This window comes from Cimex lectularius, unplaced genomic scaffold (assembly GCF_000648675.2).
Source record: "Cimex lectularius strain Harlan isolate CLEC.00 unplaced genomic scaffold, Clec_2.1 scaffold365, whole genome shotgun sequence".
In the NCBI taxonomy this organism is placed as follows: domain Eukaryota; kingdom Metazoa; phylum Arthropoda; class Insecta; order Hemiptera; family Cimicidae; genus Cimex; species Cimex lectularius.
Window position 1 is genome coordinate 192436 of NW_019392896.1, and position 16629 is coordinate 209064.

General features: G+C 33.1%; 2 protein-coding genes across 4 annotated transcripts in view; both read right to left on the reverse strand.

The window, feature by feature from the left end:
• Window positions 1-3984, reverse strand: part of LOC106673458 (protein rhomboid-like) — a 108041-nt gene extending 104057 nt beyond the window's left edge. Inside the window, exons 1-3 of the mRNA XM_014405591.2 lie at window positions 3763-3984; window positions 704-790; window positions 619-642 (exon numbers count right to left, since the gene is read on the reverse strand). Of these exons, the coding sequence (XP_014261077.1) occupies window positions 619-642; window positions 704-772 (93 nt within the window). The 5' untranslated portion in view covers window positions 773-790; window positions 3763-3984. The remainder of the gene's footprint in view (window positions 1-618; window positions 643-703; window positions 791-3762) is intronic.
• A 2835-nt stretch (window positions 3985-6819) lies between these two features.
• On the reverse strand, window positions 6820-12058 carry LOC106673461. 3 transcript variants are annotated; one of them, XM_014405603.1, is made up of 12 exons: window positions 11828-12058; window positions 11178-11232; window positions 10702-11117; window positions 10551-10632; window positions 10275-10480; window positions 10078-10216; window positions 7529-7684; window positions 7366-7394; window positions 7221-7312; window positions 7085-7166; window positions 6927-7027; window positions 6820-6862 (listed from the first exon to the last, which is right to left on the reverse strand). In XM_014405603.1, the coding sequence occupies exons 2-11, from the start codon at window positions 11230-11232 to the stop codon at window positions 6953-6955; spliced, it is 1332 nt and encodes a 443-aa protein (XP_014261089.1). In that variant the 5' UTR covers window positions 11828-12058; the 3' UTR covers window positions 6820-6862; window positions 6927-6952. The 3 variants fall into 3 exon arrangements, with proteins under 3 accessions (XP_014261089.1, XP_014261090.1, XP_024084940.1); XM_014405604.1 differs by having other exon boundaries at window positions 6831-6871; XM_024229172.1 differs by lacking the exons at window positions 6820-6862; window positions 6927-7027; window positions 7085-7166; window positions 7366-7394.
• Between the last annotated feature and the right edge of the window lie 4571 nt (window positions 12059-16629).

The following is a 16629-nucleotide window of genomic DNA, read 5'->3' on the forward strand; positions in this document are numbered from 1 at the left end:
AAAGATAGTAGTTTCATTCATTCATTTATATGCTGTTCTAATTAGTTAGGTAGTAATCACTTAGTTGGTCAAATCTACTATCTTATTTTCTCCTTGAAGTCTGCAGGGTGATGAACCTATAGTTTTGTTTACCTTGGTTTTCAGGTGTTTCAGTCACCAACAGTTCAACAAACCCACCACTGAAGATTGGGAAATGCTACATTTCAGATTTTTAATTATTTATACTTTGAACCTAAGGTCTTGGTTGAGATGAAAATAAAAGTCACAAATGGGATTCAAACATACGATCTTCGGCTCAATGTGGTGTCCTGGGGGACTAAAGTCGTGATAGCTCAAGTGGTAAGATCAGCAGCGTATTGAGCGTGGGTTCGAGTCCTGCTTGTGACACAAATTTTTCTTATACAGCTGTCTTTGCATTAAAAAGTGGGGAAAAAAATATATATGAATTAATTTTTAATTATTGTTGAAAATGCACAAGAAACATAAAATATTACATTTATGAATGTAATTGAATAAATTTGTCAACAATTTAGCTGCTTTGCAATTTTAATTTTATTTCCCTTGTTGCAAAATATGAAAAGTAAAATGACCTTATTTGCAGTAAACTTATTTACTTACCTTGTCAAACAACATCCGCCATTTCTGGAACAAAAACATTATTTATTAGGTAGTTTTAACACTAAAAAAGTTTGTTTAATCATACATCATTCAGAAGTATAGAACTTGTTACGTCTTGAGACCCATAACCTCCGTAACACTCAGCTTCTTCCATTAGAGAAGTCCATCTGGTCTAAAAACAAAAATTTTACTTTTTAGATGAAATTTGTATTTAAAAATAAATATAATTAAAAAATTCAAATAGCATAAGGATTGCTCCAAATCACTGAAAATTAGAGATCACAACTACAGAAGCTGGTGTGAGTGTGGCGGTTGTCTGATGTAATGTCACTGGAATGGTATTAGGGAGGCAGAGAGTTTGAAAGAGGGTGGCACCCCATGAACATCGTCATGGATACCCTGCACTAGCATCAACCCTTCTTAACAAGATGACTTAGCTATCAATCTTTGCCATCCTCATGTTCGACCTTACCTTACCTACTTTGAAAGTCAAGTAATGAAGAAAATCAAAGGCAGTCTTTCGGCTTTATTTATTCTTGTTCACCTGATAGGCTTTGTATGTAGATGTGTCTTAATTCAACCTACTTATACAAATTGCAACTTGATGTGCAGAAAGAAAATAAATTATTTAAATTTAAATTTGATTAATTAATGTTCACCATGCGGTCTCGATGACAAGAAAATACTCATTTCTAAACAATTCATTTCCTTACTAGAAAATTGTTGTATAAACTGTAACCAAAAATATTTTCATACAAACAAAAAGGTTGAAAAATATTTTGTTTTTACTATGGGTGAATTGGCACAAAGGATCTAATTTTTGTATGTTGTAATACTATTGTATACAGAAGCAAGGATACAAACTCCCTTAAACTACTATAGTTCGTTATGAATTTTCAACCTCAAACAAACATAATTAAGTTTTAATGAGTTTTTAAATTAAAATATAAACAGTTTTTATAGGAATTTTGGTTAGCCATGTTTTGTAAGATTAATTGCAATGGGACTGGTTCAGGACAACATACCCTGAGTGTTAATCCTGGTTCTTTCCTTGCCTGGGGGAGGGGGCTGCCACTGTGCTGTGGTTTGCAGGGGCTTTGCTCTGATTGAAATTGGCTGTACTGATATAAGATTTAATGACGAATAAGGTCGCACCTTCAAAAAACTTAGTTGACTGCAGGGGGAATAATATTGGTTGACATACATAAAAGTCCGTTTGTGTCATCACTTTTTTTCCCCCATCCACCTCCCCACCGTACCTAAGGGAGACCCCATACCGGCGGGGATGTGTCATAACTTCGAAATATATTTAAATTAACGTTGATTCCGGGCAATTTTCCATTGGTAAAACATTTATAAATTCTCTGTCTTATATACTTGCTTATTTGCCTTGAAAGTAGACATTCTAATTTTAAACAAGACAATGAGTGAAATTTTCTAATAATTTTTTATGAGTTCAAACTAGCACTGTGGGGCATGGAAAGGAAATGCATGACAATGTATGAAATGCAGGCACTGACATTTAGAGGAGTGATATGTTGACATACAGAAAAATTGTGAATAAATTAGTCTAGCTAGCTTAGAACCATGCTTTTTTTTAGAACCATATATGGCTTTTATTTGTTGAAGATAATATCATGCAATATTATTATGTATGATAGAACTTTTTTGTCACGTTTCTCTTGTTTCTTTAGTATAAGATGGTAGAAAAAGTCATTTAAATTCCACCTGTATTCATGAATTAAGTTTTTTCCATTGTATTCAAACGATACTGATTGTTTGATTTTATCAAATTATTTTTAAATTCAACTTTAAAATAAACGGAAGAAGGCTTGCAAAGATGATTCAGAGCAGCAAAGATACATTTTAAAATATGTCATATACAAGGCATAAGGTCATTTTTTCATGCAAAAATCATATTATTAAAAGCTAATATCAGTAACAGAACTCATTTTTGTTTTAAATATTTGGCATTACAAATGCCTCTGTTTATAATGGACAGAAAAATAGTCATTTGCAAAGAGGATGTCATCAATTTGGCAACTGTCATTGCGTTCCAGCTCAGCATAGCCAACTAGCAGGTTGTTTAAATTGTTCTTGAAAAAATAAACATATTGGTATTGGTGTTTTTATTTTTCTAAGCATACAAGTTTTTAGTGGAATAACTGAACGTTTTTAAATTGCATAATTATTTACTTTTCCTGTCAGGTCCCTTCATTTTCTATCAAATTCACTATCCTTATACAATTAGCATTCTTTGATGCACACGTATAACATTATTATATTAGATTGTCTCAACTTTAGGCAAAATCTTTCAATCTCGTTGCAAATATATCAGCATATATAAATGAGTTATTATCTGTTGAAGTCTTGATGGGTGGTTTAGAAAAACACCTTTTTCATTTTTTTTCCCGAGATTTTGACCTTTATTTCATATCTGTTTCGTGTGAAATGACGATGTAAACTATAAAAAATCCAATTTCCCAATTGCTAAAACGATGCGGATGTAGGCTACGCTATCCAAAAATATAACACAGATGATGAGAGAGACACAATTCTAGCCAAGAGCATTAACACAATAACAAATCATTTAATAGATGAGATAATCACAATACTGCAAACACTTATTTATTAAACACTTATTTTTATCGAATTGACGAGATAGAAAGTTTAAAGTAATAAATCAATCCAATCCCTCGGTAATTAATAGTAGATTAGAATATATAAAGAAAAAACTTTTTTTTCGAAAACAGAAAACGGCATTTTAATACTCAATGCATATCGATCTTCGGAAAAATTTCTACTCAAAAGGTTGGCCCAACCAGAATACTGAATACGGCGATTGTCTTATCTATGTATTGTACATATCATAATAAATTGTTATGCAAATAACATATAATTCAATAATCTACGGACAAATCTCATGTTATTAGACTCTTCGAGTTCCGTTGGAATAAAACTTTTATATCCGTTTTTAAGTATTATATTAAGCCTTAAAGGTATCTTGTACTTTTCACCTATTGATATAGACATTAGAAAGGTAATTATCCAGTTTCTTTTTTTCACAGACAACAGGAGGCTAACGGACATATCGATACGTACGAATAAGGAAGGAATAAATGTGATGTTTAAACAGCGATTTACCTTGTACGAACTATGACGAGTGATATCACAGTTTTAATACACTTATGCAAATATCCATGTGTTGTTTTTTATGGATAGAAGACTGAGTTTAGGAGAAAGAGAAGAGGACGACAGACTTCAGCACTCGACACCCACCGGTTCTGACTACTGTGACAGTACTGCCTACTGACAACTGAGTACTGACACTACTGACAGACCTGAGGGAGGGGCTGGAGAACTCGAGCGATGTGCGGAAGTGGGGAGAAAAACTAGACGTGCCGTTCTATACTGAAGGATAGGCCTACAGACATACACAACTGAATTTAATTTACATCCCAATTTTTTTTGTTCTTTTCCCTACAGGTTTATATTGTTTAACTATTAATGAACAAATTCAGTAAACGTCAAATTGAGAGCTATTTGAACCAACCCTTTTCAATAAAGATAATATTCTGCAATTTTAGGTGTCTTAGTTATCGAGCTTAGCGTATTTATGAACAATATCTGATATATACATAAATGCTAAATTGTAGAGATTCAAGAAAACTCCTGACACAAGTACAAAATGTAATCTGTTCACTTAATACAAAAGCTATGCAACCACATCTTCTCTGTAAAAAGCAATAAAAGAACAGGGGTCTCGGAAAAGATCTGCCAATGGGTGGAAGAAGGCCTAAGGAACAGGATAATCACATCCACCATCAGCGGGCGACCATCCGGAGGGTGCTAACAGGGAGGGGTTCTCTTACCTCTTACTGTGTTTGACGGTGGTAGACGAACTCCTACAAACAATGGAACGAGAAAGATTCTACTGTCTAAGCTACGACCTTGCTAAAGTGGTGACGGTCTACCATGGTGACATCATGATGGATCATATACAAGGCAAAAGGGAGGAGCTATCTATTAACGTCCACAAAACCATAATGATTCCATTCACAAGATAGATGACAATAGGTGTCTAAAAAAAACTTTAAGTACAACAGGACCCTGATCCCATTTTCCAAGGAGGCCAAATAACTAGGGATCGCACTGTACCAGTGGTTCACATGGAATCAACATATAAAAACCACCCAGAAAGCCAAAATTGCCTGGGAGAAGTGCAGTAGGCTCTGTGTCAAAAACTGGGGATTAAACCCCAAAATGACCCTACATATATGTAACTCTGTAGTTAAATGACGTTATTTGATTGGTACAACAATAGGATTTTATTAATCGCATACTTGTATACAATTAAACACTACAAAAGAAACACAATATGCAACTAAAACACTTATTTCACTTTATCTGACTTCTTTCAATCAAATAATGTCATTTAACTACAGAGTTACATTGATTAACAGTCAATATTTCAGATATTTTACTTTATCTTTTCACTGATTCATCACATGTTCCAAATTTCCAAAACAAATTAATATTCATTTACGATGCCATGTGACCCTTACAAATTACATATTGCACCTGCACCTTAAGACCAATGCTGACAATCTGACATATGGGTCGGTGGTGTGATGGACCAAGACACTACAGGCCAAAGCAGTTAAGCTATTAAGTGGCACCCAAAAACAAGTTTGTCTCTGTATCCCTGGAGCCATGAGCACAGCTTTAGTAGTGTTGTCAAACCTCACATCATTTCATATTTCAATCTGAGGAAAAGCCAGATATTTCAATCTGAGGAAAAGGCCATGTAAATAAACAATGGAAATTGAGCAAGGAGATACAGGCAGATGGCATTCCAGGTATGCCAATTGATGCCACTACTCCGAAACACTTTAATAAAAAGTACAAGGTACTGATACCAGAACGGGAAGAATGGACCAGAGGAACACCGCTAAAGGCAAACTCCTACTGGTATACTTAGCCAACGTCCATACCATGCTGAATACACCGGTTCTCGTCTGATCACTGGTATACTTATGGCTCAAAAACTGACAATGGCCCAGGGGTTAGAGTCTTTGGGATGAATCCAAAGATTGAACTGGCTGTAAATTTAGGTAAATATTCTACAGCTTTCCAGACTGTAAATCATAGTAGTTGAACACTGTGCCAGGGAAATAAAAGGGCTAGAATATTGTCCTGGAAGAAGAGCCATCTCAGGCAGCACAGCACTAAAGGCCCTAGTCTCATGCAAGGGTAAAGGCAAAGAGTGTTTGGGACTGCATATAGGCCCTGGCAGAAGTCAGTGACAATAGTGACCTGACCTGGTAATTGGGGCATAGTCAATGAAAAGGTCGACAAGTTAGCCAAAAAGAAAGCCAATATGGACTCTCTATATCCCGAACCCTACTGTGGTCTAGTATCTTGCCACAAAAGAGAGTACATTTTAAAATGGATACTTAATGAGTCCAAAACCTGGTGGCACCAGGCATGAGGCACGCGAACAGATTCATGGAAGGGCCATCCAGAAAACTTACGAAGAAATTACTGGAAAGTGACTGCAACCAAACCAGGATTCTGGTTGGACTCCTGACAGGGCACTGCCACCTAAGAAGGCACATGCACCGGATAGGATTACAGATACACTGTGCACATACTTCCAAGAGGAGACCACAGTACACATTTTATGTTTTTGTGAAGATCTATACATTTGCAGATTCTTGCAACTAGGAGAGGAAAAGATGAAGCAAGATCCTACACTAAGGAGCCACTGACAAGGCTATGGAGGTTGATTAACTACCTGAAGCTTTATAGTGAGTTATAACAAAACAGAGGAGCACAATAGATCTACTCAGATCGAGGTGCAGAAGGCCTTGTGGCCGCCTCTTTTAGCCCTGTCCTTATCCCTAATGCAAAAACTGACAGAATTAATAAGTATAAACATGTACAGTACTGATCAGGAATATCTACCCGTTTAAATTCAAATATGAGCCTGCAGATGTGACAACAAATATGTATAACCATTGAGCTCACCACATTTATGAGCTGTAGCAGGGTTAAATAAATACCAAAAGTGTTGAGCTTTTTGGAAACAATATATTATATTCATATAAACCTTTTGACATAATTTTATAATACAATCTGTTCATAAAAGTAGTAAAACGAAACATATTTTATTTTTTAAAGATGAGATTTTATTGTAAATACACTTGTATACATTTATTATTTTGTAACGGCTGACCCAAACCTGTAAAAACTTTTGAAAATCAGAGAAAATAAAAAACCTATTAGAGGTGGATTTAAATATATACCTGTTTTATACAGTCAGTAAGGTTGACTATTTCCTCAAAATTTCAGTTTTGGCTGAAGGAACTACAGGCTTCTTTGATGTTATTTTACTAACGTTATCAAGCTGAAAGTGAGAAGGGTAATGTAATATAAAAACTTAAGAACATTAGTAAATGCAAACCTTAATACTCATTTTTGCATGGGAATATGGATGGTTGAGCTCAACTGGAGTTTTGACCATCTTTAAATTTCTTTTTTTACTTCTAAAAAAAAGTTTTATTAAAACATGATTAAACCACCGAATAAAACAAAATTACTGTGTTGCATTTGTATTTGGTTTCTTTAAAACAGGCATTTTTTCCGATTCAGGTGTAGATGTAGCCATAGGAATTGAAAATGGTGCATTCTCCTAAAAATAAAAAGGTAATTATACCTAGTTGAACAAATGAGTTTCATACTTACAGTTGTAGTTATTAATCGTTTTCTTGAAGCTTAAAAAAATTAAAATAAAATAGATAAATAATAATAATAAATAAATCTATGTATTTGTGTGTGTATTTACATACTACTACATTTAAAATAATAATAATAACAGAAAATGAAAAAGAAATCACATATGCTATACCATTTGTATTGTTTAAAATTTGTGAATTATGTGGTGCAAAGACTTTTAGCGGTCCTCTTTTCTCAGGGCCTTTGGCCTTTTTTTTCTTTATCGGTTTTAATGGCTTCGATTTCACCTCTTCAATGTCTCTTTGAAGTAATTTCAGTTTAGCATGATCTAGAAAATATGTTAATTATAATTTTTAGGACCACTGCACACTAACTACAGATGCCAGACTAAACTATCGGCCGACAGTTTATGTAATGGTTGCAATGTGCACATTCGGTTTTCTAAACTGTTAGGTTGACACTTGGCTGGTGGTGTCCAGACTGTTCAATATAATGGTTGATTTCTTTGCTTAGTTGCAGTCAACCGTCGTTGACATTAGACTTTTAACTGCTGATTTTAGATGTCATGACATTCGGTTACATACCCTACCCTGTATTGCGCGACGTTAGTATTCATAGCAAAAATGAGAAAAAGAGAGCCCACTATACTGAAGTTCTATACAACTATTTTCCTTTTCTTCTTATGACACTGGAAAAAATAGGAATTAACCATATCAAAAGGACAGTACTAACAAAAAAGTACCTCATCATTGCCAACATTGGCTCCTTATATGTACATATATGGAGGAGAAATTAAACAGATCAATATCAATACATTAGTGGTTCTAATGTAAAAAGCAAAGGTCTAATGTAAGTAAAGCTTAATGTCCAACTACTCGGGTGTAGATGATGAGGGATCAAACAACAGTACATTTAAGAAAACAGATCGCTACCTCAACTTTACATCTCACCACCCCCTTCATACAATAATAAACACGGCCAAAGGGTTACTTCACAGAATGATTACCTTAAGCCATGAATCCTTCCACCACAAAAACATAAAGATATACAAACAGATCCCCCATAAAAATCTCTACCCTAAACACATAATTAACAGAATAATCAACAATTACAACTCAACACCAACACCATCCACTATTACTAATAGTACTAAATTAAGTCTATCGAATACAAACAAACCAGCATACATTTCCATACCATTTATCCAAGGCCTATCACATAAATTAAACACATTTCTCTTGTCCGATAACTTCAAAATAGCTTTCAACAATTATAAAACAATTCAAACACTTTTTTCCAAAATTAAAGATCCCACATCAATAACAATAAATCTGACGTAATCTACAAGATCAACTGTTTAAACTGTCTGGCAACTTACATCGGTCTTACATCCCAATATCTGGGCAAGAGAGTAAAGCAACATATCTATGATTGCAAAAAACCCAAGCAAAATCCTACAGCACTCGCTACCCACCATCTTGAACACTAACACAATTTCAACTTCAAAAATCCAAAAGTATTACACACAGAACATAAATGTAATTTCTTAGAAATGGTTTATATCAACAGAGATAAACACAGCATCAATTACAGAACAGATACATGTAAACTCAGTCGCAGCTATGCCAATATCATTAATCAAATTCAATACAGATAACATACCTATATCATCACATTACATTCCACACATCAAATATTTTTCACATAGTCTAATTTACCAACAATTTAGCTTTCCTTTTCCTATTTATCCCTTTCTATATAATCCTGAAAGGATAATCTGGCCGAACCATTACCAACACATTTTTTCCCTTCGTCGGCTCTTTTCACCTTAAAGAAGCCGATGCCTTACATCCTACCTACATCACACCAGACCACACCTCACGATTTCTAAATAAATATCGATTAACGGTCAGTAATCACCACACATATTTAATAAAGAAAATTGATTTCACAAATAGTAATTTGTATAATTTGGGTGAATTGTTCTCAAACAATTTAGACAAAATGTGAGGGATATAACAGCACACAACTTTGCACCAAGATTTACACGTTACAAGGCAATGTGTGTGCGTTTGGGCTCTGAGGAAATCATCACTATTAATTTTGTCAACATTTTGAATAAAAAAATATATTATCTTATCTTGATAATACTATTATTCTTATTCTATTCTATAGGTAGAATTAATTTTTTACATTAACCCACTCTATTCTCAGTCTGTGGGATAGAGTGGGTTAAGAATAAAAAAAAATAAACATTTTGGATGTTCATTAGATTCAATGATTCAACCACCTCATTCAGTTTGATTGACTGAATGGGATTTTGGAGGGAACCCACTTGAATGGATGTTTAAAAGGCTTGACTATATGGTATTTTGCACCATAATTAATTTTAAATTAAATTATCTACCAATAACTAATGAACTACCATTTTTTAAGGAATTAGCCATCCAAGAATAATTTTTCACTACCATTTCAGTCTGGAAAGTATTATCATTTTGTGGCAATTTCAGATAAGCAGATGAGCCCGGCCAAGTAAATTTGTAAAATTATATAAATTGTTAAAATGGCCTCCGAGAACCTAGGCTGCAGCTTTGCTGGCTTGCATTTTTGTTTTTTCTGTCAGCCGTGTTTTGGCAGTTCGCGATCTTCATATTTGGTTTCACAATATTAACAAGATGTCCTCCCCTGTATGTATATATATAATGTATAACATGTACCAACCCATTTTTAACAGTTTTTCCTTTTCTTCAATGACACAAGTTTTAGTTTGTTTGTGTCCATCAATGCTACTATTATCTTCATCAAATAATGTATTTTCATCAGCTTTGTCATTAGTTGTTTTTGATTCTGAAGTAGCAATCTAAAAAAAAAAGTAATCAAAATAAAGAGCATTTAATATTAGTTATTTTCTTGTCTACCTGTTGTGAGGAATTGTTATGAGAAGAGATAAACTGCTTATATTTTATGTACTCTGCTTTATTAGTTATGTCCGGATTAGAGTCCTTCTTTGTACTGAAAATTACTACCTCAGGAAGACCAATTCCCTCTTCACTCGAAGTTGAAATTTGCAAACCAGTAGGCACTTCATCAGTCAACATTTTCTCAACAGATTCTTCCTGTTTACCTTGAATATTATAATGATGTATGTATTAGTTCCATTCTATCTAATTAAACTGCATATAATGACAGATTACTATTAAAAAATTGTGATTTTTCAATGAGCTCTGCGATCTTTTTTGCTTCTGCTTTTATATATTCAAAAGGTATTGCTGGGTCCTGAAATGAATATGTACAATTCATGAGATAGTGTAAACTCTAACAAATAAACATAAAAGTAAAGAATACCTTTTCATGTAAAGAAAAAGTTAGATTATCAACACTTAGGCTGCGCCTTCTTTGCAATGGAGAATTTATCATTACAGAATTTTCAAACTTAATCGTATCATTTAGTAAGTCAAAGCTTGCATCTTTTTCTACCAACGACGAATCCCAATAACTGAATCTTGGCCTTTGTCTTTTCTTTACAAAAACCGGAGAATTTGAATTTTTAAAATCAGGAGTGCCTGTTATTTTCGCATTACAATTATTGGCATTCGTCTGCCTGAAACTATAGGTTCTACCCATCGTTATTGCCTTCTCTAGGTGGAACTCAAAAGGGTCGTCTGAACCGTTCACAGAAAATTCCTTAATAATTGAACTGTCAATTCCTACTGGCATTTGTTTGGGCAGTACTTCTGGACTGCTAAAGTTCATAAGATCAGCTAAAAATGGCAGATAAAAAATTAACATAAATATTAAAAATTAATAGATTTTTTCCATACCTTGACAGGTTGGACTTTTGGAGTCTTCCTGAATCATCAATAAACATTTCTCCATCTAAATAAAATTTAATGTGACGAGTTTATGTAATAATACCCAATTAATTATAGGAATAAATAAAATATAATAAAGGTGAAATGAAAGGAAAAGTAAATGAGCATTTTTGAAAAACTGTTTTTATGTTGCCACCCAGCCGAGACCCAGCTCCACCTCCGTCACCCGACCACCCCCTTGCAACAACCACGTACCTACTACAGTTTTTCATATTGCCATTCGATCACAACCTAGATTTCTTTCCTACTCATAGAAATCAGGGACTCCCAACAATACAGTCTTTCTACACCTTTGATAATACATTTTCTTCATCCCTCGTACTTTGGGCCCTCCAGTATTATGTGGTTCAGACCTTCCCTACAATCGTAGGTCGCGCAATTTGGGGGTTACTCTCAGTCTATTCTATTGAGATGCTCGGCACATAAGTCGTAATTTTTCTTGTACAAGTGATGTTGGAATAACGACGAGTATCCCTACAACCTTTAAATCAAGGTGATTTTGGTACCACGGGGGGCTTTTACTAATTTCGGTTAGTAAATACGAAACGTTTGTACAGTACAGAAAATTTAAACAGATTGGTGCCAAACGGATAACTTACATTTCCTGGGTTATTGATTCGAAAAGAAAAAAACAGACTAGATGCTCATGAAGACAGAACGATATTTAAACCTGAATATACATGCAGGTGCTCAAGGGATTTCAAATTTCAAAGTCCAACGAACTGTAGTATTGATAATAAACCACGTCTGTTTAAGTATACCTTTAACCTTTGAGGCTACAGACTGGAAATTTGAAAAAGTAAACAATAGTTTTCAGTTATACAAAAATTGAATATCGAAATAAAACATCGATAATTTGCGATTGTCATCGATCAACAAATATTATACTCGTTAATTAGTCACTAAAGAAACGCTCACCAAATGTTCAAAAATTGAAAGATATCAGTAAGTCACTTTTATGTTAACAGGATGGTTTAATTAATATTACTGAGATTTATAAAAACTTTTATTATTATTAGTAGATTATCCACAGTACAAGAGATTATCCTACATCAGAAGTACAGAATTATACAAAGTTGAAATAACAGAGCCCCAACGGCGCAACTGTCAATTATAATAACAGGCCTTCATATCTAGATGTAGATGTACTATTATTATACCCCGTTCTGGGACTACTTCCGATAGCCGGTGAGTCCTATTTCATCTAGGAACATGATTAGTAAGCCCGGTTTCAATTCAATTAATCAAGTTCCTTAATGAAATACGAAGTGCTTTGGGATGTACAATGTGACTGTAGAAGAAATTCAAGTTGAATCAACAGTCACATTGTACATCCCAAAGCACTTACTCCTGCGAGCAAATGTAAGACCACAGTTTGTTAATAGGTGTGTTGGTGTCTCCTCTGCCTCTTTGCAGAATCTCATGTGCTGTCTCGGATTATATAATCTTCTTTAATTCTCCATTTAGTTTTCAGTGTCCTGTTAAGATGTGCAGTTTTTTCCTGATTCCTTTGATATATTCTGCCTCTTCTTTCCTTCTGAAATTTGTTAGGAGGTTCTTGGATTGTTTGTGTCCAATGAGTGAATTCCATTGTTCCTTCATTTTCTTTTTATCCTTCTGTCTGTGGTACTAATTGATAGTGTGGGTTCTTATGCCATCAGCAGTAGAGCAGCCCCTTTAATTATTATTACCCTTAATTATTTCTTGATATTTGGAGTAAAACAAAAACTAAAATAATAAATACAAATATATGTCGTTGACTTAATATAAACCATATTTTAGCTAAAAATAAATTTTTTGGGGTTTACAAACACTAAATAATTGAAATTTAAACCTAATCACAAAAATAAAAATATTATAAAATCGGAATTATACCCTTTAAGGATCAATTCTATTTTGAATTTGATAAGAAAAAGTACTATTCCGTTTTACCACATTATAACTTCCTTAAAAATAATTTCAAAAATTTGAACGCTATAATAATTAATAATAAAGACTTAAATACGAATCAAAATTATGATAATGATACGCATAAACTAATAGCCCATTTTCAAAAAAAAAAAAAAATCATTAATGATCTTTTAAAAAAGGGAGTTATTTCTAAAAGTTATAGCCCATGTGCTTCATCTGCCTTTCTAGTCCCGAAACCTGACAAAAAATCTTACTGATTGGTGATTAACTACAAAAAAATTAATGAAATTATAAAATATGTTGACTATCCTTTACCAACTATTAATTCTGTTTGTGACTTTTTATGAGAGGTTAATTATTTTTCAATATTCGATTTAAATCAGTCATTTCATCAAATACCCTTAAACAAAGATACTACAGAATCAACGTCATTCGTTGTACCAATTGGAAAATACCAGTATAATTTTCTTCCATTTGGCATGAGAGCAGGAAGCAGATATTTATCTATGCTCATTGATGAGGTTTTCAGGGAAGAAAAATTTAAATTTATTTGGTCATTTGTGGACAACTTATTAATTTATACAAAAGGAAATTTATATCATAAAAATGTATTAGACTGTCTATTTAAAAATGAGACACGCTAACTTAACTGTGAACCCAAGAAAAATGCAATTATATAGTATAGTAAGTGCTATATTAAAAACCCTCAAACCTAAAATTCTTAAAGAACTGGCAAATTTTATTGGCTCCGTATCATATTATTCAAAATATTTACCATCAATATCACATATTTTATCCCCATTGAATGATTTTAAAAAAATCTACAAAATTACAACGGGGAGATTTACAGTAAACAAGCATTGATGAAGCAAAAAATTCATTGATAACTGCACCAATATTGCAAATGCCCGATTTTGCAAAAGAATTTTTATTATTGTGTGATGCATCTCAAACCGGAATAGGAGCATTTTAGGTCAATATCACGATAATATTTTACTTCCAATCGCATATTATTCTTGAAAACTATCAAAATCTCAATTAGCATACAATGTCTGCGAAAAAGAATTGACAGCTATAATTTCTGGAATCATACATTTTTCTCAGTATTTGCGTTTCAAACAATTTTCATTAAGAACCGATTGTGTGGCTTTAGCTTGGTTAATTAATAATCTAAAATTAACAGGAAAATTAAATTGTTGGTTCAGTTTGCTGCAAGGGTATGATTTTAAAATTTCACATGTACCAGGAAAAAAAAATCAATCAAATCGCTGATTTGCTTTCATGATTAAAGGGTAAAATTTTGTAGTACAAAAGTAAAAAAATGCCAGCACCAAAAGTTTTACTTCTGCAAATTTTGTATATGGTTATTTTTACGTATTTCCATGATAGTAAAATTGGAGCTCATTTTTTTTTTTTTTTTTTTTCTTTTTTCTTTTTGGCGTTATGAACTATGCATATTAGCCATGTGACAATTCGTATATGTGTGTTCAAATTTTTTTTGGGGGGGTTATTGTGAAAAAAGGGCCAGAGGCGACGGTGGGAATCGAACCCACGAACGCGGCGTGAGAGTCTCTCATGCTAACCACTCGGCTACCGCGGTCCCCTGGAGCTCATCTTGGATTTAGAAAAACTTTGCAACGCATAAAGCAACATTTTACTCATAAATAAATGACTAGGGACATAAAAAATAGAATAAAAGCATGCATGATTTGTGCAAAAATAAACCCCTCAATACAAATATGAAACATACCTTCAAATCAAACATGCATGCAAAACAACCATTCGAAAAACTTTAGATAGACCCATTCTTAAAATCAAACATGCACGCAAAACAACCATTCGAAAAACTTTAAATAGACCCATTAAGCCTATCTAAAGTTTTTACCCAGAGGGAATATAACAAAGGCACAGTACATTTTAATAGGCGTTGATGCCTTCTCCAAATTTATTTTTGCAACTTTATACAATACAACCATTTCAGTCATAAATGCATTGTTTTTTCATCCTTTGGAATTCCAAAAATTATATAAAAACTTTTGTTTTTCTCTTGGAATTACTTACTACTTAAACATACCTAACTACCCTCAAGAGCTGCAGAACGTACAATCAGAACCCTAAAAACTTGTATATCAGCAAATTGCAGTGATGATCAAAAAAATTGGGACAAAAATTTGCTTCTTCATTTAATTGCTTTAAACAATTCTGTACATTCTTCAACGGGATATTCTCCCACCTTGTTATTTTTGGGAAGACAAATGAATCACCCACTAAATTTTAAATTTACAGTAGACGAATCCATTGATCAATTAACAGACAAAAATAAAATGATAGAAATGTGGACCAATGCATTAAAAAATTTACAAAATGCACATTATATTGCTTCAAAGAACTTTAATAAAAATTCAAAAATTTAGAATTTAAAGTAGGCAATTTTGTCATGTATAAAACATCATTTATCAAGTAAATTGCACCAAAAAAATGCCAAATTAATGCCAAAATTTTCAGGCCCTTATGAAATATAAACGTACGTTCTAGAGTTTCCTATATAATAAAATCAATCGAGGATTGCAATGTTGCACAGGATAAAATAATTATGGCACATATTTCACAATTGAAATACTGTGATCCTGAAGTAGTAAAAAAATTAAAAAATACTTAAATAAAAATTAAATTTAAATAAATTAAAAGATAAAAACATTAAAAATAATTGGCACTTAACAAAAAAGTATAATAAGTCATAATAAATGTATTTTGAATTTAATAAATTTGTTAATAAGGTATACATGAAATTTCATAAATTAAATCGTACACCCAGCACCAAATTATGTAACATAGTGCAACAAATTTTGTTTAAAAATAAGAAACCAATGATAATTTTCTGTAATTATAATAATATGTACATATAGTGTATTAAATTCATAAAATTATAATTTATATTAAGAATACAACATTATATTTTAATTTTAAATTCTGTAGGGTCAAAAAGAAGAAGAAAAAAAAACGGGGTACTCCTTCTTCTCCTATCCTAATCCGTCTACCATCTGGAAGGAACTCAAAACAGTCTACATCTGCATCCAACGCACATAGAACGATCTTCATATTCAACAACCAGTTATGTATCTCGCATACCAATTATGTGCTCACACAGACTTTGTCATGTATGTTCGCACATTTTTTGGGGTTTACAAATTTTGTAACAAACAAATCGAAATGAACGTGATGGAGGCGATGGACTTTGGAACTCATGGGAGACAAAAGTGCAGTGGCTGAAAGGCGGAGGTCAGGATGCTTTCCATTGGGAGACTGCGAACAAACCACCTCGAACTTGGCTGCTTCAACTTTGCTTGTGAAGATTCATCTCATCAGAAAACAGCATTCATCCTGTGAGTTTTTCCCATTCCATATTTCCTTAATTTTATTCCTTGGGGATTGCGCATACATAAATTTTAATTCATTTATTTTTAACAATAGTTTAAATGCTTGTTTATTA